This window comes from Mobula birostris, chromosome 15 (assembly GCF_030028105.1).
Source record: "Mobula birostris isolate sMobBir1 chromosome 15, sMobBir1.hap1, whole genome shotgun sequence".
Classification (NCBI taxonomy): Eukaryota; Metazoa; Chordata; class Chondrichthyes; order Myliobatiformes; family Myliobatidae; genus Mobula; species Mobula birostris.
The window spans coordinates 71,390,659-71,412,936 of NC_092384.1; the positions used below are offsets into that span (position 1 = coordinate 71,390,659).

Here is a 22,278-nt window from a genome sequence, read left to right on the forward strand (position 1 = left end):
GAGTAGATTTAGAAGATGGAGGATGGGAGAGAGAAACACCAGGTGATAGGTGAAACCAGGAGGGGGAAGGATGAAGTAAAGAGCTGGGAAGTTGATTGATGAAAGAGATACAGGGCTGGAGAAGGAGAAGTCAGATAGGAGAGAACAGAAGGCCAGCAAAGAAATAAAAGTGGGGAGGAGCACCAGAGGAGGTGATGGGCAGGCAAGGATATAAGACAAGAGAGGGAAAGGGGGATGGGCAATGCTGAAGGGGGGGTGGGGGCTATTACCGGTTGTTCAAGAAATCAATGTTCATGCCATTAGGTCGGAGGCTACCCAGACAGAATATAAGGTGGTGTTCCTCCAACCTGAGTGTTGCCTCATTGTGACAGTAGAGGGGGCCATGGATTGACGTATTGGAATGGGAATGGGAAGTGGAATTAAAGTGGGTGGCCACTGGGAGATCTCGCTTCCCCTAGCTGATGGAGCATAAGTGCTTGGCAAAACGGTCTCCCAATCTACATCAGATCTCACCAATATACAGGAGGCCACACTGGGAGCACTGGACACAGTATATGGCCCCAACAGACTCACAAGTGAAGTGTCGCCTCACCTAGAAGGACAGTTTGAGGCTCTGAATGATAGGAGGTGTAGGGGCAGGTGTAGCTCTCGTTCTGCTTCCAAGGGTAAGTGCCAGGAGGTAGATCTGTGGGGAGGGATGAATGGACAAGGGAGTCATATAGGGAGTGATCCCTGCGGAAAGCGGCAAGTGTCGGGGGGGGGTGGAGGGAAAGATGTGCTTGGTGGGGGGGATCTCATTGGAGATGGCGGAAGTTCCGGAGAATTTTGTGCGGAGGCTGATGTGGTGGTAGGCGCACACAGCCTTGTGGAGGACATGTTTTTGCCATTCTGAACTGACTTGGGTTTGCAAGTGAGGAAACACAGAATGTAATTGCACATTCAGGAGGAGGAAATGAGAAGAAATATCTACACTTAGAGAGTGGTGAATCTTTTGAATTCTCTACCTCAGAATATCATGGATATTCAGTTATTAATTGCTGAGTGGGATACTGGAGGAATGAAGAGATTGGAGGGAGGGAAATGTTGAGGTGGAAGATTAGCCATGATCTTGTTCAATGGGGAATAGACTTGATATTCCAAATGGCCTACTCTTGCTCCAGTTTCTTCTATTCTTAAGTTCTTATGTGCTTGGTTTATTACCTATCCCTGTATCTCCTCGAGAAATCAATGTAATCCACTGCAGTGATTTGGATAAATTCCTGCAGTGCCAGTGAGCATGAAGCTCCAGGATTTAGACAGAGAAAATGAAGCATCTTCAGGATATTTTCAAATTCGGAAGATGCAAGAGGTGAAGGAAACCTGTGGATGGCAGTACTCCCCATCAGCTGTTGCCATTGTTCTCCTTCGGCCCAACTTCTCCACGCTTACCGAGGTATGACCCTGAGTAGCTGCCATATGCCCCCTTTTCAAACTTCAAAGTAAATTTATTATCAGAGTACGTATATGTCACCACGTATGACCTGAAATTTGATTTTGTGGGCATACTCAGTAAATCTCAGAATAGAATCAATGATAGACCACACGCAACAGGGCAGACAAACATCCAATGTGCAAAAGACAACGAACTGTGCAAATACAAAGAGAAATAGTAAAAACAACAATAATAATAATAATAATAATAATAAAAGAAATAAATATGGAGAACATGAGATGAAGAGTCCTTGAAGTTGAGTCCATAGATTGTTTGAACTGTTCTGTGGTGGGGGAATTGAAGTTGAGTGAAGTCCTCCACACTGGCTCAAGAGCATGAGGGTTGAGGGTAATAATAACTGTCCTGAACCTGGGGTGAGGCTCCTACATTCTGTACTATTACCTTCGATCCCTATCCCTCTAATCCAGAGGTTCCCAACCATTTTTTATGCCATGGACCCCTGCCATTAACTGAGGGGTCTGTGGACCTCAGGTTGGGAATCCATGCTCTAAACCTTCCCAGTCCATGTCCATGCACCTCTTCAAATGTCTTCTAAACATTGTAACTATGACTGCCTCTGCTGCTTCCTCTGAAGCTTTTTCCATGTACACACCACCCTCTGAGTGAAAAACTTGCTTCTCAGTCCCCTTTAAATCTTTGCCTTCTCACCTCAAACCTGTTCCTGGTCATAGATGTTAGAGACTTGGTGAGTTGTTAGATAGCATCTAGAGAGGGCATGCACTTGAAGTTAGAGTGTGCCAGAGGTGGGCATTGCCAGTCAACGTGCTGTTTTTTTTCCCTTTCTCTCACTCTCTTCCTCTGTCTCCACTCTATCTTTAGTCACTAGTAGTTTCGACCCTTCTGTCCTTTCTACAGCTCTCCACCCCCCCTTGTCTATTTCTCACTTTGTCTTTCTGTGCCTCCCTTTTACCCCCCCCCCCCAACTCACCCCACACCATTTCTATGATGACCTTCTATGAAGAAGTATGAGACATAGTGTGTCCGGGAATGATCCAGTGTCTATAACAGTCTGCAAACAAGCCCAACCGATCCAGTCTTACTGTATAACTCAAACATCCTATGCTGCACAACGACCCATTGAGTCACTCTGCACCCAATCCAGTACAATCATGTCCTTCTTAATAGTGTGGCAATCAGTCCAGCCATGGCTCAATGATTTATATAGTTATAATTTGACCTTATTGCTCTTGTATTCTGTGCTCTACCTAAAGAAAGCTTGTATCCTGCCACCTTCATCCCAAGAGCAAAACTGTTATGAGGAGAGTTTGATAGCTCTGAGCCTGTACTTGATGGAATTTGAAAGAATGAGGGGAGATCTCATTGAAACCTATTGAATATTAAAAGGCATAGATAGAGTAGATGTGGAGAGGATACTTCCCATAGTCTGGGAGTCTGGGACTTAGCCAAAGGGTGGTGAATCTGTGAAATTCATTGCCAAGGGCGGCTGTGGAGGCCAAGCCATTGTGTATGTTTAAAGCCGTCATTGGTAGGTTTGTGATTAGTGAGGGCATCAAAGGTTACGGGGAGAAGGCAGGGGAATGAGGATGAGAAGGATAATTCATCAGCCATGGGTAGAATGGCAGATCAGTAAACAGAAAAAAGCTAAGTCAAATCAATATTTGGTATGGCCAACCGTTGCCTTTAAAACTGCATCAATTCTCTGAGGTAAACTGTTTTGCAGTTTTCTAAGAAAATCAGCTGGTAGGTTGTTCCAAGCATCTTGGGGAGTTCTTCTGCAGACTTTGGCTGTCTTGCTTGCTTCTTTCTCTCCAGATAACCCGAGACAGCATCGATGATGTTGAGATCAGGGTTCTGTGGAGGCCTACCATCTGAAATGATATGAAAAGTCTTGGGTGCCTAAGACTTTTGCACAGTACTCCATGTCTTATGGTCAAACTAACAAGATCAGATGCCCTGGAATACTTGGCACAAAAGTATGGTGAAAGATTAAACGGTTCCCGAATGATCTACACACAGCAGGCTTTCTGCAGAGCAAAGTAATGCGCAAATTGATCTGACGCCAAGTCAAAGAAAACAACCTCTGCTCACAGAGATTTGCTGCCTTTGCTCATTGAGTAATTGTCCACCAGACCTTTCAAAATACTTTGCATTTTATGTAGATCGAAGAACCTGGCCTATCATGGCTTTAAACACAAGAGATTCTGCAGATCAACACACACGAGATGCTGAAGGACTCAGCAGGTTGGGCAGCATCTATGGAAGTGAACAAACAGCTGAAGGTTGGGGCTGAAGCCCTTCTTAAGTTCTGCAGATGCTGGAAATCCAGAGCAACACACACAAAATGCTGGAGGAACTCAGCAGGTCGGGCAGCATCTATGGAAATGAATTTATTGTCAATTTAGGTATGCAGTATGCAATCCTGGGAAGAGGGACCTCAGAGTTGTATACTGCATGAATACTTTGACAAAAAATTTACCTTGAAATTTGAAATGAATGAACTGTCGCTGCTTCGTGTTGAGACTCTTCATTTCCAAAGTTGCTGCCTGACCTGCTGAGTTCCTCCAGTATTCTGTGGTGACTTTCACAACTTCGGGGCACTCCAAAGCACTTTACAGTCAATCAAACCACATCAAAAGAATTGTCATTGCAACGTAGGTAGCGTGGTGCCCAATTAGTGCACAGCAAGACCTCGGAAGCAGTGGTGTAATAACGGCCAGGCAATCTGTTCTGGTGAACGTGACTCCAGGACGAATATTGGCCAGGGCATCTTGAATAATTCCCTGGGATCGTTCATGTCCAATTCAGAAAGAAATGTGAACCTGGAATTCTTCTAGAGAGATGCTACTCTGAAACAGTATCATTTCCTCAGTTCAGCGAGATGTCCATAGACACATCTAGATATGCATAAGGGATTGCCGCTGACTGGCACATTCCAGGCTGCTGGAATACATTCTAAAGGACGCACTGAAGCTCTGTGTAGCCATCACAAAAGCACGGTAAGGAAGGACCACAGTGTGGAGTTCTTCTGCTGTTGGGCAGGAAGAGGCCAAGTTGGGTGAGAAAGCTCTTCTAGTATTGTAGTAGTGTACCGTTATAGGCTACATGAGTGACAATGGTGCTGCTTTTAAAATGTAATTTACCACCAGAAACATATCATCTGCAAGTGTAGGAATGAAGAGGTGTAACATGGTTTATTCTTGTAAATAGTTTTTATTATGAATGAAGTATCATCATCATCATTATGTACCATGTCATTATGACGTAGGCAATCACGGTCAACGACCATGATTGGTCTTGGCAAATTTTTGGACAAAAGTGGTTTGCCATTCTTCTGGGCTGTGTCTTTACAAGACAGGTGACCCCAGCCATTATCAATACTTTGCAGAGACTGTCTGCCTGGCATCAGGGGTTGCAGAACTGGGGCTCGTGATATGCACCAGTTGCTCATACAACCATCCACCACCTGCTCCCATGGCTTGATGTAACTGATCGGGGGCTGAGCAGGTGCTACATTTTGCCCAAGGGTAACCTGCAGACTAGTGGAAGAAAAGAGAGTTTTACACCTCCTTTGGTAGAGGCGTATTTCCACACCATCACCTACAATAAGGTATATTTTTGAATTATTTGTCTGGGTCATGGTCACAGGTATCTGAAAGTGGGACTTGAACCCTTGACTTCATGACCAACTCCAGAGTCCAACCATTGATCCATAACTGACCAGTCAGAGAGGCAGATTCAATCTATTTGACATTTTCTCAGTGCTGCTATACTGCCTGCTATGTCTCAAAGTTAGCATTCAGTTATACTGTGGATGTGGAGAGTAGTCAGTCACAGTGAACACACCGGAGCCAACAGGTTCCCAAGATGTTTCCTGTATAGTATATTTAATGGATGAATATTCCATTGTTAATTAACATGATTGCAGGCAAGAATTACATCAAAGGAAATAGATACTTTATTGATCCCAAAGGAAATTACAGTATCACAGTAGCATTAAAAGTGCATGGATATAAATACTAGAAAAGAAGAAAGAATAAAAAATAAGTTATCACAAGCAGTCTAACAGGAGGGGGTCATCACTTCTCTGGCTCTAGGTTGACTCGTAATAGAGTCTAATGGCCGAAGGTAAGAATGACCTCATATAGCGCTCTTTGGAGAAGTGCAGTTTTCTTAGTCTGTTACTAAATAGTGCTCCTCTGTTCAGCCAAGGTGGCATGCAGAGGGTGAGAAACATTGTCCAGAATTGCCAGGATTTTCTGTAGGGTCCTTTGTTCTACCATAGTCTCCAGTGTGTCCAGTTTGACTCCGATAACAGCGCCAGCCTTTCCAATTGGTTTATTGAGCCTGTGGCGTCACCCATGCCCCAACACACCACTGTAATGGCAACAACGGACTGGTAGAACATGTGAAGGAGAGGCCTACATACTCCAAAGGACCTCAGTCTCCTCAGGAACTAGAAGTGACTCAAATAGATTTTCCTACTGCCATTAGTCTGTTCTTTCTCCTTTCAGTGGCACAGTAGCATAACAGTTAGTGTAATGCTGTTACTGAGCTAGCATCCCAGGCGCAATTCTGCCACTGTCTGCAAATAGTTTCTATATTTTCCTATGATCACGCATGTTTTCTCTGGGTGCTCGGTGATTTCTTCCCGCATTCCAAAGACGAACGGGTTAATAAGTTGTGCGCAAGCTATGTTGGCGCCGCATGGTGACACTTGCAGGCTGCCCCCAGCCCATCCTTGGACTGTGTTGGTCATTGGCACAAACAGTGTATTTCACCGTGTGTTTTGGTGTTTCGATGTACATATGACAGATAAACTAATCTTAAATCTAATCTTGCAACACACATCAAAGTTGCTGGTGAACGCAGCAGGCCAAGCAGCATCTGTAGGAAGAGGTGCAGTCAACGTTTCAGGCTCTAATCTTTCTTATTTTCAATCTCACACCCTATTTTTCACACACACGCAGTTTGCTGCATTTTCTCATACTTCTTCTCACTTTCTCATGATCTGTTCCCTCTCACACATTGCCTCAGTCACACAAAAATTCCTCAGGCATAGACTCTTACGCACATTCTCCTAGTCACACAAAACACACGCTCCCCCTGCAATTTACCAAACTTTCCCCTTACTCTCTCTCTCACGCACACACACTCATATAACCCCTCTCTTTCTCTCTCTCTCTCTCTCTCTCTCTCTCACTCACTCTCTCACCCAATCTCTCTCACTCACTCTCTCTCTCTTCCTCACTCTTCTCACTCTGTCTGCCTCACATACACACACATAATTGTACCCGTGTAAATTGTATGGAAGGATAACCAGTTAATGTAATGATTAACACCATCAATGGTTGGCATACAGGGCATAGAGATGACTTTCTTAACCTTCTACAGCAATGATGAAGTTGTTATTTAAGACACAGATCTTGTCCTAGTCATAGAGGCATTGGTTCCTAAGGTTGTCATAGCTGGGGATGGTAGTGGGGATGGTAGTGGGGATAATCTCCCAGTACCTATAAAGTGCTCCAAATGGCATGTGTCTCTAACAGCCTCTGACAACCATGTCCAACTCTTGGCCTTCATGTGTGGCTTAGCTACTAGGCTCGGTGGAACAGTTTCTACTGACAAGAGAAGGGACAAAGGTGGACCACTGGAGCCTCAAAACCAGGTGCTTCAGGCAGGTGGGGCTAGTCAGCTTTGGGTGGCAACCTGCCCAGGAGAAGAAAAGCTCTGATTTTATACCTCCGCTGCCTTGCGGCCATACACAGCCATGGAAGAGACTTTGGGAATAAGACCTGAGGAAGAAATCCGGAGCGGGGGTTCCTAAGGCAGTTTGATGTTGTTTACACCTTCACTCTGGCAGCCTCTGTGATGACACTGGTGCCCAGCTGTATCGTCGCTTGCCCTTCCCTTGGACTACATCAGTGACGTGGAGAGGGGGAACCCACTGCATGGTCAACAGCGGGTTCTTCAAATCTTCCCGCCCAGGCTTGCACCCTGGAGAGGACACAGTCCACCAGAGGCACAAACCCATGATCCCTTAGGATTGACAGCTGCCTGCTACAAGAGTCAGTCAGCACAGAAACAGGTGATTCAGTTTAACAGGTACATCCGTGCCAACCAAAATGCCCATCCAAACTGGACTCATTTGCCAGCATTTGGCTCATAACCATCTAAGCCTTTCTAATCTGTGTACCTCTCTAAATGTATTTTCAACTTTGCTACTGTACCTGCCTAAACAACTGCCTTTGATTGCTCGTACCACATATGTACCACCCTTGGTGTAAAAAAAACTTAGCTCTCAGGTTTCTGTTAAATCTTCCTCCTCTCACCTTAAACCTTACTCTCTGTTTTTTGATGCCGCAACCCATTATCTGATCTGGAACCTGAAACATTAACTCTCTCAGCACAGCATTTTCCATTTTACTTTCTGGTTATTTTTGCCCTGCTGTTTGTGAGGACATTCCATGCATAAATAGCCAGACGTGTATTACATTCTATCAGTGATTACACTTAAAAAAAGCATTGTCATGGTCTGCAGAGCACCATAGAACAACCTGCGGGTATAATAGCTACTGTATGAATGCAAGTTTGTTTTTTATCAGTGATCCAGATCCCTAAAAAATTCTAATTTTCTCCCTAGCTCACCATTCCCCACTCATTGCTTTAGTTTTTAACAGCGGTGCCCAATAACACAGGGGCGCCATTGTAGCGCAGTGGTTAGCGTGGCGCTGTTACAGCTTGGGGCGTCAGAATTCAATTCCGAAGCCACCTGTGAGGAGTTTGTTTGTCCTCGAGAGCACATAGGTTTCTTCTGGGTGCTCTGGTTTCCTCCCACAGTCCAAAGACCTATCGGTTAATAGGTTAATTGTTATTGTAAATGCTCCTGTGATTAGGCTAGGATTAAATAGGTGGGTTGCTGGGCAGTGTGGCTTGTCCGGCCAGAAAGTATCTCTAAATTAAATAAATAAGCAGAACCCAGCTTGTTCCCTTGGCTAACTCAGAGCTTGGAACAAGCATCAACTTTGTCGGTCTGTGCCTCTTCTTGTGCCAAGATGAGGTCACCCTCAGGGTGGAGGAGCAACACCTTCCATTCCATCTAACCTGATAGCATGAATATCAATTTCTCCTTTTGGTAAAATAGTATCCCTCCTTCTTCTATTCCCTGCTCTGACCTTTTACCTCTTCTCGCTTCCTGAGTTAGCCGAAGAAGTGCCTCTCACTTCACCTGGGTCCCCAGCTCCTTCCCTTTCTCCTATGGTCCACTCTCATCTGCTATCAGATTCCTTCTCCTCCAGCCCTTGATCTTTCCCACCCATCTGGCTTCACCTATCACCTTCCAGCTTGCCTCCTGCCCCTTTCCCCATCTTTTCATTCTGGCATTTTCCCCCTTCCTCCTCAGTCCTGATGAAGAGTCCCGGTACGAAACTTCGACAGTTTATTCATCTTTATAGATGCTGCCTGACCAGCGGAGTTCCTCCGACATTTTATGTATGTTACTTTCTGCCGGTCCTTCTTTGTTTAAGTTTTGTAGCAGATACCCCCTCAGTAAATTACTTCACTTCCAGCAGCCTGTGCAAAGCAACCTCCTAAAGATAGGTAGAATTGGAAAACAGCCAGCAGTGTATGACTCTTCAGAGATTTGCGCTGAAGCCACTTCACAAGTGACATGTTTTCTCTCTGTAGCTAATAGGTATTTATTAGGAAGTGATGATTTTTCCACAAGAAAATAGGTGTCTGACAATATCTATGGATTTATCGAGCAGCAAGCCAGTATATTTAATCGCGCTCCTGAGTTTCATTGCAGATTAGCCTCTGTGTTTGGGCGCAGTTGGGAATCTTTGGCTTCCTGCACAGATGTGTTCCTGCAGCTGGAAGACATCCAACCTGCTAATAATAAAATCTGTTCAGTCAACCTTGGGGAGTGATTTAAGATCTGCCCCCGGGGTGTGTGGCCGCTGTGTGAGAGAAGCTTTAGCAAGCCATATATTTTGGAAATAGTTCTTTGTAAAGAAGAAAATTCAAGAGGTTTCTAAAACAAATTGACAACAATATTTGACACTATCATATTTATTTGAGTGTCACGGAGGGAAATATTTTATCTCTGCCTGATATTTTTCAGTATTCTTCATGAGCGGCATCCATAGCCACCCTCTCTGCTATCAGATTTATGAATGGGCAATGAACCCATGTTCACTACCTCACATTTTTTTCTTTTTTTTGCATTACTTATTTAATTATATATATATTTATGCGCACACTTTTCATATATATATATATTACAATTTATATTTTTATATACTGCGCCTGTAAAGCAACACATTTCTTGGCACATGCCAATGATATTAAACCTAATTCCGATTCTGTCCGTAAGGAATTCTTATGTTCTCCCCATGACCATGTGGATTTCCTCCAGATGCTCCAGTTTCCTCCAGTATTCCGAAGGTGTATTGGTTGGGGTTAGTACTATGTTGGCACTGGAAGTGTGGCAATCCTTGTGGGCTGCCCACAGCTGTTGGCACTGGAAGTGTGGCAATGCTTGTGGGCTGCCCACAGTCACAACCTCGGACTATGTTGATTGTTGACATAAATGGTGCATCTCACTCCATGCTTCGATGTGCATGTGGCAAGCAAAGCTAATCTTTAAACCTTTTGAGTGAATGAGGGGTTTTCTGTTTGGAATTACACAACCAGTCTGCAGTCTCTCACCTCTACTTCATTCAGTTGACGTAGAGCAGAGGTTCCCAATCTAGGGCCCACGAACCCCTCGGATAATGGTAAGGGTCCATAGCACCAGAAGGTTGGGAATTCCTGACATAATGCAAGTAATTTCACTATGTAATGGTAGCACTTAACACTTCACTTCAAAGAGAAGTTTGCCGTATCGAGCACCGAAACAGACCCATGGAGTCAATAAGCACCCAATTACACGACCTTATCAAAAACATATTCCATCGATTCCCTCCAGAATCCACCATTCATCCACACATAAAGAGCAATCTTCTGTGGCCATTTATCTGTATTTATTTATTTAGTGGTACAACAGGGCACAGCCTCAGAACAGAAGAACATCCCTTTAGAACAGAGACAAGGATGAATTTCTTTAGGCGGACTGTGGTAAATCTGTGGAATTCGTTGCCACAGAAGCCTGTGGTGGCCAAGCCATTGGGTATATTTAAAGTGGAGGTTGATAGGTTCTTGATTAGTAAGGATGTCAAAGGTCACTGGATAAGGCAAGAGACTAGGTTTGAGAAGGGTAATAAATCAGCCATGACGGACTGATTCAGTGAGCCGAGTGGCCTAATTCTTCTCCTGTGCCTTACGGTAATAGGCCTTTCTGGCCTAACGAGCCAGTGTTGCTCCAATTTAAACTCCTATCTCTTCAGGATGCAGGAACGAAATGGAGCACCTATGGGGAAACCCTCATGGTTATCAGGAGAACATTAAAGGTAAAAGATTAGCTTTATTTGTCACAGGTATATTGAAATATTGAAACATACAGTGAATGGTTTCTCTCTCGGTGCTCTGGTTTTCGCTCACAATCCAAAGAGGGGGTTAGTAAATTGTGGCATGCTATGTTGGTGCCTGAAGCGTGGCAATACTTGGAGGCTGCCCTCGGCACATTCCTGGACTGTGCTGGTTTTGACACAAACAACGCATTTTGCTGTATGTCTTGATGGTCTTGTGACAAATAAAACTAATCTTAATCCTAAATGTGACTGAAGATCAATTAATGTGGATAGTGTACATGTCAGCAGCTCAAGTGAATCTCATGAGGCAACCAGAAAGATGGATGGACAAAGAACATGGCGGGGCTGAGAGTTGACAGAGAACAGTGAATGCTTGTGTAGTAGGTGTTTAATTTCTTGGTCCGTACACTCAGTGTGTCTTCTTTCCACTCCTTAGGCCTCAGTACGGTGGCAAGTTCTGCCTGGGATCCACCCGGACCTATCAGATGTGCAACATCCAGGCCTGCCAAGGCAACAACGTTGATTTTCGATCTCAGCAGTGCGCCGAGTACAACAGCAAGCCCTTCAGGGGGTGGTATTACAAGTGGAAGCCCTACACAAAGGTCGATGGTAACTATTCAATGCTGCATTTTAATGGGGCTTCATTAAGAAGGAGGATGGTGTGTTTGAGTCTCAAGTGCTCCCCCGTCCAAACCTTGGGCCAGTGGCTGGAATTCCACTGCGCCTGGCACGTATTTGGTATCTGTGCTGGACAGGACAGGACTCCGCTTTCATTCAGCCTGTCTCACCCCGAGCATCACAAATTCCATTCCTTCCTCCTTCCTGATACTGAGATCCACGTTAAAAAACCCTCAGCTGCCTGTCCTGACAGCAAACTCCACATTCTTACTATCGAGTTATAAAGAGATACTGCATGGAAGCCGGCCCATCAGACCTGGGCCTACCATTAGTTGCCCATTAACACTAATCCTACAGTATACTTTATACTTTATCGTCGCCAAACAATTGATACTAGAATGTACAATCATCACAGCGATATTTGATTCTGCGCTTCCCGCTCCCTGGATCACAAATCGATAGTAACTATTAAGTCAGTATTTGAGTCAGTAGTGAAGAAGGCGAATGCAAAGTTGGCATTCATTTCTAGAGGAATAGAGTATAGGAGCAGGGATGTGATGTTGAGGCTCTGTAAGGCGCTGGTGAGACCTCACTTGAAGTACTGTGGGCAGTTTTGGTCTCCTTATTTAAGAAAGGATGTGCTGACGTTGGAGAGGGTACAGAGAAGATTCACTAGAATAATTCCGGGAATGAGAGCATTAACATATGAGGAACGTTTGTCCGCTCTTGGACTGTATTCCTTAGAGTTTAGAAGAATGAGGGGAGACCTCATAGAAACATTTCAAATGTTAAAAGGCATGGACAGAGTGGATGTGGCAAAGTTGTTTCCCATGATGGGGGAGTCTAGTACGAGAGGGCATGACTTCAGGATTGAAGGGCGCCCTTTCAGAACAGAAATGCGAAGAAATTTTTTTAGTCAAAGGGTGGTGAATCTATGGAATTTGTTGCCACGGGCAGCAGTGGAGGCCAAATCATTGGGTGTATTTAAGGCAGAGATTGATAGGTATCTGAGTAGCCAGGGCATCAAAGGTTATGGTGAGAAGGCGGGGCAGTGGGACTAAATAGGATAAAATGGATCAGCTCATGATAAAATGGCGAAGCAGACTCAATGGGCCGAATGGCCTACTTCTGTTCCTTTGTCTTATGGTCTTAAAAATTTAAATTATAAATCATAGATGGAAAAATGGAAAGTAAGTTAGTGCAAAAAAAACCGAGATGCAGGTCCGGATATTTGGAGAGTATGGCCCAGATCCGGGTCCGGATCTGTTCAGCAGTCTTATCACAGTTGGAAAGAAGCTGTTCCCAGCTTTTAAATCTTCCACATATTCTAATCAATTTTCCCAAGATCGTACCTACACACCAGGAACAAATTACAGGGAAGAATTAACTTAGCAATCTGCATGGTACACAGAGCAGTAGAAACAGAATCTAAATCGGGTTCAATATCACCAGCATATTGTGGCGAGCATTTTGTCCACGATGACAGACGAGAAAAGCTCATTTATCTCAACTTACGTCTTTATTGTGACAAGCACAAAAACAGACCAGGTGCTATGACCCGGGTTAGAGATTGCACTCAATCATATACTGATGTGGGAGGTGATGATCACACACTGGTTACAGTTAGGGTGACCCACAAACACACATGTAAATAAATGTATGACCCAAGCTAAAATGTAGCAATATATGAACTTGCACATCCCACCGTAATCCCATGAAAGCATTTTAAACAAGAGCAATAAATTGCGATGGCCACTAGGAATTCTGGGCAGGCTGTTGACCAAGCCCCCTCCCTCCAACTCCAGAGCGTTACACTCCCCCCACCTGACGGTTCAGCTGTCCCCAACAGCCCCAGAGCTGCTGGGTTGCTGAAGGGTGTCTGTAGCAACCCCCACCCCCAAAGGAGGCACTATCTGGTGAGGCAAGAGGCAGGGCACTCAGAGTGTCACTTCCATCCTTCAGCCTCGCTGGGTCGGTGGTGGCCGAGGGCCAATACAGTGTCAGCTGGTCCTGGTGCAGCAGAGCTGCCTTCCACCGTTCAGGCAACCGCACCCAATGTAAAACATAGGAAATGCGGTTAAGCATCTCTCCCAGCTCCTTCCAACAGATTCCCAGCTTGGGGGATAGTTCCTTCTTCTGGGAGGGGCAGTAGACTCATTGGGGCCCCCACCATGTACTGCAGCGTTGGCACCCTAGACCGTTGGCCCTGCCCCTTCTGAGACGTGGGAGTGTCGCTGCAGCGCACGAACAGCTCCACATCCTGCCTGTACCCATGCCAGGAGAAGCACTCATGGAGCCCGCTCAATGTCTTTGCAACTCCGAAATGGCCGGCCCCCGCCAGCCCGTGCACCACCCAGGCCAGTTGAAGCGTCTGCGCAGCTTGCCCAATGTCTTTGTGACCCTGGGATCGCTGCCCCCCACCAGCCTGTACACCAACCGCAGCACCGTGGCGCCAAGCCCCCAGGGAACCACCAGCTGCAGGAGATGTCTGCTGTCGTCAGAAAATGGCTACCGCTGGAATAGCGGCCAATAGCACATCAACAGTGCGCACCACTGAGAGTATAGGGCTTTGGTTTCTGGATCCAGGGCTGAGACCTCTGCCCACTCCGGCCTCTGTCCCACACTCATCCATCCCCTCACCTGAGCCAGCATGGGTTTGCTCACCTGCTGGTCAATGGTGGGGAGGTCAACCTCGCCATTGGCTGCCACCACTGCTTGCCCTGGTTCTGCTGTGTTGTGCTGGGGCGCTGTGGGGTGTGCTACATAGAAACATAGAAAATAGGTGCAGGAGTAGGCCATTCGGCCCTTCGAGCCTGTGCCGCCATTCAGTACGATCATGGCTGATCATCCGACTCACAACCCTGTACCTGCCTTCTCTCCATTCTCCCTGATCCCTTTAGTCACAAGGGCCATATCTAACCCCCTCTTAAATATAGCCAATGAACTGGCCTCAACTGTTTCCTGTGGCAGAGAATTCCACAGATTCACCACTCTCTGTGTGAAGAAGTTTTTCCTCATCTCGGTCCTAAAAGGCTTCCCCTTTATCCTCAAACTGTGACCCCCTCGTTCTGGACTTCTCCAACATCGGGAACAATCTTCCTGCATCTAGCCTGTCCAATCCCTTTAGAATTTTATATGTTTCAATAAGATCCCCCCTCAATCTTCTAAATTCAGCGAGTATAAGCCTAGTCGATCCAGTCTTTCATCATATGAACGTCCTGCCATCCCAGTGCGGCACTGTGGTGGGCCACTGTGAGACCAGTGGTGGTTGTTCTGCGCCTGCCTGGTCTGCTTCCTGGAGCTGCCTTGCCAGATAGCCATGGCTTCAGTGCCGAGGTACAGTGTTGCCCCCGGCACGTCGACACGGGCCCCCAGTCGGGACAGTTGGTCTAGGCCAACAATGCAGGACTCCCGGGCGTCGGCCAGCCACGCCTCCTGCTCCACTGTGTTTCTCCCCACTGTGATACGCAGCCACCTCATCCCCACACAGTTGCCGGTGAGCATTGCAAGCTGGACCGCTGTTATTGTCCTTCCAGGTGGGGATGTCTCGTCCGTGTTGGGGAAGACTCTGGGACAGATGATGGTGATGGTTGACCCTGTGTATACCACTCACACAGTACAAAGACATTTGTTCAGTTTATCCAGGTTGGCCTCTGAACTCGGACACTCCACAACTACTAAAATCTCCTTTGCCTCCATCCCATTGAAAATCCCTGCTCAATGTGGTGAGCCACATAGCCCTGCATACAATTTATTTCCCCATAAGACATAGGAGCAGAATTAGGCCATTCAGTCATCGTGGCTGATTTATTATCCCTCTCAACCCCATTGTCCTGCCTTTTCCCCATAACCTTTGATGCCTTACTAATCAAGAACCTATCAACCTTTGCTCTAAATATACCCAATGACTTTGCCTCCACAGCCACCTGTGACAATGAATTCCACAGATTCACCACCATCTGGCTGAAGAATTTCTGCTTTACCTCTGTTCGAAAGGGATGTCCTTGTATTCCGAGGCTGTGTCCTCTGGTCCTGGACTTCCCCACTATAGGAAACATCCTCTCCACGTCCACGCTATCTGGGCCTATCAATATTCAATAGGTTTTAATGAAGGATGCTCCTATTTTTCTAATCTTCATTGAATACAATCCCTGAGCCATCAAACATTCCTCATACATTAACCTTTTCATTCCCAGGATCATTCTTGTTGCCCTCCCCTGGACCCTCTCTGATGCCAGCACGCTTTTTCTTAGATAAGAGGCCTAAAACTGCTCACAATATTCCAGGTGTGGTCTAACCAATACCTTATAAAGCCCAGCATTACATCCCTTGTTCATTCAGTTTAATATTCCGAATTCTTGATAGGACGTCACAGATTATTTAGAATGGTTTCAAATTAAATCCTTCTACAGTGTGCTAGCCAAGGTTTACACCTTCATATGCCATCATTTTCTGGTTGTCAGACCACTGCTATAAATGGGGACTTGCTGTGTACAAACTGGCTGACTGGTTTCACACATAGAGCTCAGAATTGTAATTAGAGTGCCTATAAAAAGTATTCACCCCCCTTGGAAGTTTTCATGTTTTATTGTTTTACAACATTGAATCATAGCAGATCCTCTTTTGACACTCATCAACAGAAAAAGTCTCTTTTGTGTCAAAGTGAAAACAGAGCTCTTCAAAGTGATGTAAATTAATTACAAATATATAAAACAAAATAATGGATTGCTTAAGTATTCACCCCCTTTAATATGACACACCAAATTATCACTGGTGCAAGCAATTGGTTTTAGAAGTCACATAATTAGATAAATGGAAATCTGTTTTTGGAGACCTGTGTGCAATCAAGGTGTTTCAATTGATGACATTAATACTACACCTATATCTAGAAGGTCCATTTGCTGATGAGTCAGTACGTTGGCAAAAACTACACCATGAAGACAAAAGAATACTCCAAGCAACTCTAATACAGTGTTCAGAAAACCATTACCCAGCAAAGAATGGATGGTTTTCTGAGCACTGTATCTATCTCCAGCTTTGTTTCTACCCTGTGCCAATGTGAGTCTGCGGGCAATTCAACTAGGAGTGGCTTCACTTCTATTTCTAAGAAGATATTCGAAAACAGCTAAGCAAAATGGATTCCTGCAAGTTTTAATCCTATAAAACCAGGCAGAGTAATTGTAAAATAATCAGTTGGTTATTAATGAGAAAAGCATAGGATTCAGGGGAATGAAATCTTTACCCAGATAGAGGGGAGAAATGAGGAACTCACTACCTTGAGGAGAAGCTGAGGTGAAGATAAGCAATCAACAAGTTGTAGATGTGGTTGAATGAAGAAGAGTTTGAGGAGGGATTTGTGGTGTAGGAGCACTAGCCATTTGGCCTGTTGATGTGATACTGTGCTACTTTCAGGAATTGGTTCTATCACTTGTCAAGTATCTGTTCTCAGTCATTCCTGGTTCCTGGGTTTCCATTGCTGGAGTACCATCACTGATGCGATTTAGCCATAGTTTATTGCTGTCTAAACACATCTTATCAGAACTGCCCCGGGGATTAGCCTGTGGATCAAACTGACATGAGTCCAGAGACTGATGTGTCTGCCTTCTGTCTCTTCCTGTCACCATCTGATATAATCTGCAGCTCATAAAGACCGGTACAAGTGAATGGCTATACGATTCTGGCTTCTGCCCTGTGGTGTGGTTTTAAGTAATGTGATTCTGTGATTTTGTACTTGCAGATGAAGATGTTTGCAAGCTGTACTGCATTGCTGAGGATTTTGATTTTTTCTTCGCCATGTCCAACAAAGTGAAGGACGGAACCCGTTGTGTTGAGAACAGATTTGATGTCTGCATTGACGGCATGTGTGAGGTGAGGTGCTGAGTACTTCCTGTTGTGGATAGGCTACAGCAACATGGGAGCCCATCATAACAAGACTTCCCTTCTTTTATACTCCAGAGATCTGCAGGGTTCCTACTATTAAAAATCACACAGGGAATATATTTTGAATAAAGGAATATATGAGGACTGCTGTAGAACAGAGGGACTGGAAATATGGATCCACAATTCTTTGAAGGTGGCATCACAGGTAGACAGGGAAGTAGAGAAAGCTATTGGCACATGACCCTTCATAAATCAAAGTACTGAGTACGTGAGTTGGGATGTTATGATGAAGTTGTGGAAGACGTTGGTGAGGCCTAATTTGGAGCATTGTATGCAATTTTGGTCACCTACGTACAGAAAAGCTGAAAATAAGATTGAAAGAGTGCAGAGAAAATGTAAAAAGATCTTTCCAGGATTTGAGGACTTGAGTTAGAAGGAACGGTTGAAATGGTTAGGACTTTATTCTGCAGAGCATAGGAGAATGATGGGAGATTTGATAGAGGTATACAAAATGAGGGGTATAGATAGAGTGAATGCAAGCAGGCTTTTTCTACTGAGGTTAGGTGAGGCTAGAACTAGAAACCATGGGTTAAGGGTGAAATGTGAAATGTTAAAAGGGAACATAAGGGGGCAACTTCTTACTCAGAGATGATGACAGTGTGGAACGAGTGGCCAGCGGAAGCAGTGGATGCGGGTTTGATGTCAACATTTAAGAGAAATTTGGATAGGTACATGGGACATGGAGGGCAATGGTCTAGGTGCAGATCGAATAGACTAGGCAGATGAATAGTTCAGCATGGACTATGTAGGCCAAAGGTTCTGAATTTGTGCTATAGTCTTAGAACATAGAATAGTACAGCACATTACAGGCCCTTTGGCCCACAATGTTGTGCCGACCCTCAAACCTTCCGTCTCATATAACTGCCCCCCCCACCTTAAATTCCTCCACATACCTGTCCAGTAGTCTCTTAAACTTCACTAGTGTATCTGCCTCCACCACTGACTCAGGCAGTGCATTCCACGCACCAACCACTCTCTGAGTAAAAAACCTTCCTCTAATATCCCCCTTGAACTTCCCACCCCTTACCTTAAAGCCATGTCCTCTTGTATTGAGCAGTGGTGCCCTGGGGAAGAGATGCTGGCTATCCACTCTATCTATTCCTCTTATTATCTTGTACACCTCTATCGTGTCTTCTGTCATCCTCCTTCTCTCCAAAGAATAAAGCCCTAGCTCCCTTAATCTCTGATCATAATCCATACCCTCTAAACCAGGCAGCATCCTGGTAAATCTCCTCTGTACCCTTTCCAATGCTTCCACATCCTTCCTATAGTGAGGTGACCAGAACTGGACACAGTACTCCAAGTGTGGCCTCACCAGAGTTTTATAGAGCTGCATCATTACATTGCGACTCTTAAACTCTATCCCTTGACTTATGAAAGCTATCACCCCATAAGATTTCTTAACTACCCTATCCACCTGTGAGGCAACTTTCAAGGATCTGTGGACATGTACCCCCAGATCCCTCTGCTCCTCCACACTACCAAGTATCCTGCCATTTACTTTGTACTCTGCCTTGGAGTTTGTCCTTCCAAAGTGTACCACCTCACTCTTCTTTGGGTTGAACTCCATCTGCCACTTCTCAGCCCACTTCTGCATCCTATCAATGTCCCTCTGCAATCTTTGACAATCCTCTACACTATCTACAACACCACCAACCATTATGTCCTCTGCAAACTTGCCAACCCACCCTTCTACACCCACATCCAGATCGTTAATAAAAATCATGAAAAGTAGAGGTCCCAGAACCGATCCTTGTGGGACACCACTAGTCACAATCCTCCAATCTGAATGTACTCCCTCCACCACCACCCTCTGCCTTCTGCAGGCAAGCCAATTCTGAATCCACCTGGCCAAACTTCCCTGGATCCCATGCCTTCTGACTTTCTGAATAAGCCTATCGTGTGGAACCTTGTCAAATGCCTTACTAAAATCCATATAGATCACAACCACTGCACTACCCTCATCTATATGCCTGGTCACCTCCTCAAAGAACTCTATCAGGCTTGTTAGACACGATCTGCCCTTCACAAAGCCATGCTGACTGTCCCTGATCAGACCACGATTCTCTAAATGCCCAGAGATCCTATCTCTAAGAATCTCTTCCAACAGCTTTCCCACCATAGGCGTAAGGCTCACTGGTCTATAATTACCCGGACTATCCCTACTACCTTTTTTGAACAAGGGGACAACATTCGCCTCCCTCCAGTCCTCCAGTACCATTCCCGTGGACAACAAGGACATAAAGATCCTAGCCAGAGGCTCAGCAATCTGTTCCCTCGCCTCGTGGAGCAGCCTGGGGAATATTCTGTCTTTTATCACTATGAGACAGATGCCTCAATAATCTCTCACTGAAAATGATAGGTAGCTGACCCTCAATAAGATTTTAGTTCTGGAATTGGTTTATTATTGTCACATGACCGAGATGCATTGAAGTGCTTGTCTTGCATAGTTTATACAGATCAGATCATTACACATTGCACTGAGCTGGAATAATAGAATAATAATGCAGAATAAAGTAAAAGCTACAGCGGAAGTGCAGTGCAGATAAACAATAAAGTGCAAGACCATAATGGGGTCGATTATGAGGTTAGAAGTCCATCTTATCGTACAAGATGGATGAATGTTGTCCTTGAACATGGTAGTATGTGGTTTCAGGCTTTTACCCGAAGGGAGAGGAGAGATAGGAGAATATCCTGGGGTGAGGGGGTCTTTGACTATACTGACTGCTTTCCTGAGGCAGTGAGAAGTATAGACAGAGTTTATGGTGGGGAGGCTGGTTTTCTTGACGTGCTGAGCTATGTTCACACCTCTCTGCAGCTTCCTGTCATTGTGTGCAGAACAGTTGCCATACCAAGCTCTTTATGTGGCACTGTACAAAAGTCTAAGGCACACGTGAAGAAGATAATCTAAAGTGAAGATGCTTTCAAATATAATGACATGAAAAGCTTCTAAATATCAATGCATTTACTATAAAGAGCAGTAAACAGTAATAAACTAAATCAAATCAATACTTGGTGTGACCAGCCTTTCCCCTGAAATCTGCATCAATTCTCTTAGGTACACTGTCGTGCAGTTTTACATAAAATAACCTGGTAGGTTGTTCCAAGCAACTTGGAGAACTTGCCACAGTTCTTCTGCAGACTTTGGCTTCTTGCTTCCAGCTGTCTCTCCAGGTAACTCCAGACAGCCTCGATGATGTTGAGCTCAGGGATCTGTGGAGGCCATACCATCTGAAGCCATATAAAAAAATCTAGGGTGCCTAAGACTTTTGCACAGTACTATACATCAAGGTAGGATGCTTTTTCTGGTACATTGATAAAAATCGGTAAGGGTCGACAGGGACATGTCAAATTTCTTTAGCCTCCTGAGGAAGCAGAGGAATTGGTGAGCTAGCTTCAGGATCTGGGTGTGAGGGCGATAAATATAAATTCTTTCTGCACAAAAGAACAGTCAAGCAAGGACTGCTTCATACCTCTCTCTGTCTGAGGAACATTGCATGCAGCCCAGAATCATTTTGATTGCCTGCACTCCCCATCAACTGTTGACATGACGTAGAGCTTTGATGTTGTAAATGGTCAGGGGTGGGGGGAAGGGAGTGGTAAAACTGGTTAAGTCGTTGATTAGCTGGGGCCAAACAGAACGGAAAAGCCCAAGGCAAGGGCAGTTCTCAATCTGTGTTAAAGTAGTTATTCTAACCTTAATCCTTAATTGGCGAAATGTTTCTTCAGGCAGTGGGGTGTGACCGAGTTCTGGGGTCAAAGGCCACCATGGATGCGTGCGGAGTGTGCAACGGAGATAATTCAACTTGTAAATTCTTTCAAGGGCAATATCTTCAGCAGCACCGGGCGAACGGTAAGTGTACCTGGAACATAGAACATTACAGCACAGGAACTCACCCTTCAGCCCACAGTGTTGTGCCGATCCAATTAAATTAATAAGCAAATGGCCCGCTAAACTAATGTCTTCTGCCTACACAATATGCATCCCTTTCCATTTTTCTCACATTCATGTGCCTATCTCAATGTCTATTAATGTATCAGCCTCTACCGCCACCCCAGGCAGTGCATTCCAGGCACCCACCACTCTGTCTAAAAAAAACCTTATCCTTAAAACGCCCCCGTATATCTCAAATAGACGTCTGTGGAGGAGTGTGTAACACATTCATCTAGTAATGTCTCTTGGAAAGCATTACTTAAATACTTCTGGCAGATCTGTTCGAATTTAGAAAACCATCCTGTGTCCAACAGAGTCTCATAGGTTCAAAGAAAGAGGGTTTTAGTACTGAAAAAATATTATTGGTCTGTACATGTAACACAAGAGATTCTGTGATGCTGGAAATCCAGAGCAACATTCACAAAGTGCTGGAGGAGCTCAGCAAATCAGGCAGCATCTATGCAGTGGAATAAGTGGTCAACATTTTGGGCTGGGATCCTTCACGATGAATGGAAGTAGAGAGAAGCCAGAATTAGGAGGTGGTGTGGATGAGGGGAAGGAGTACAAGCTGGAAGGTGATAGGTGAAGCCAGGCAAGGAAGTGGTATGCTGCCTGACCTGCTGAGTTCCTTCAGCATTTTGTGCAGGTAACTCTGTGTTAACCCTTAACCCTTACGGCTTACCATGGGGTGTCACAGTAGCATAACGGTTAGCACAGTGCTGTTACAGATAGGGGCATCAGAGTTTGAAGTTTAATCCCTCCATCCTCTGTAAGGAGTCTGTACGTCCTCTCTGTCAAATGTGTGGGTTTTCTCCAGATGCTCTGGTTTCCCCCTGCAGTCAAAAGATGGACTGGTTAGAATCTGT

The 22,278-nt window shown here is 45.1% G+C and overlaps 1 protein-coding gene across 1 annotated transcript in view; it reads left to right on the forward strand.

The window, feature by feature from the left end:
* adamts18 (ADAM metallopeptidase with thrombospondin type 1 motif, 18) overlaps window positions 1–22,278 on the forward strand; it is a 185,436-nt gene that overhangs the window by 74,508 nt on the left and 88,650 nt on the right. Inside the window, exons 10-12 of the mRNA XM_072279204.1 lie at window positions 11,357–11,529; window positions 17,276–17,406; window positions 21,208–21,331. Coding sequence (XP_072135305.1) covers window positions 11,357–11,529; window positions 17,276–17,406; window positions 21,208–21,331 — 428 coding nt within the window. The remainder of the gene's footprint in view (window positions 1–11,356; window positions 11,530–17,275; window positions 17,407–21,207; window positions 21,332–22,278) is intronic.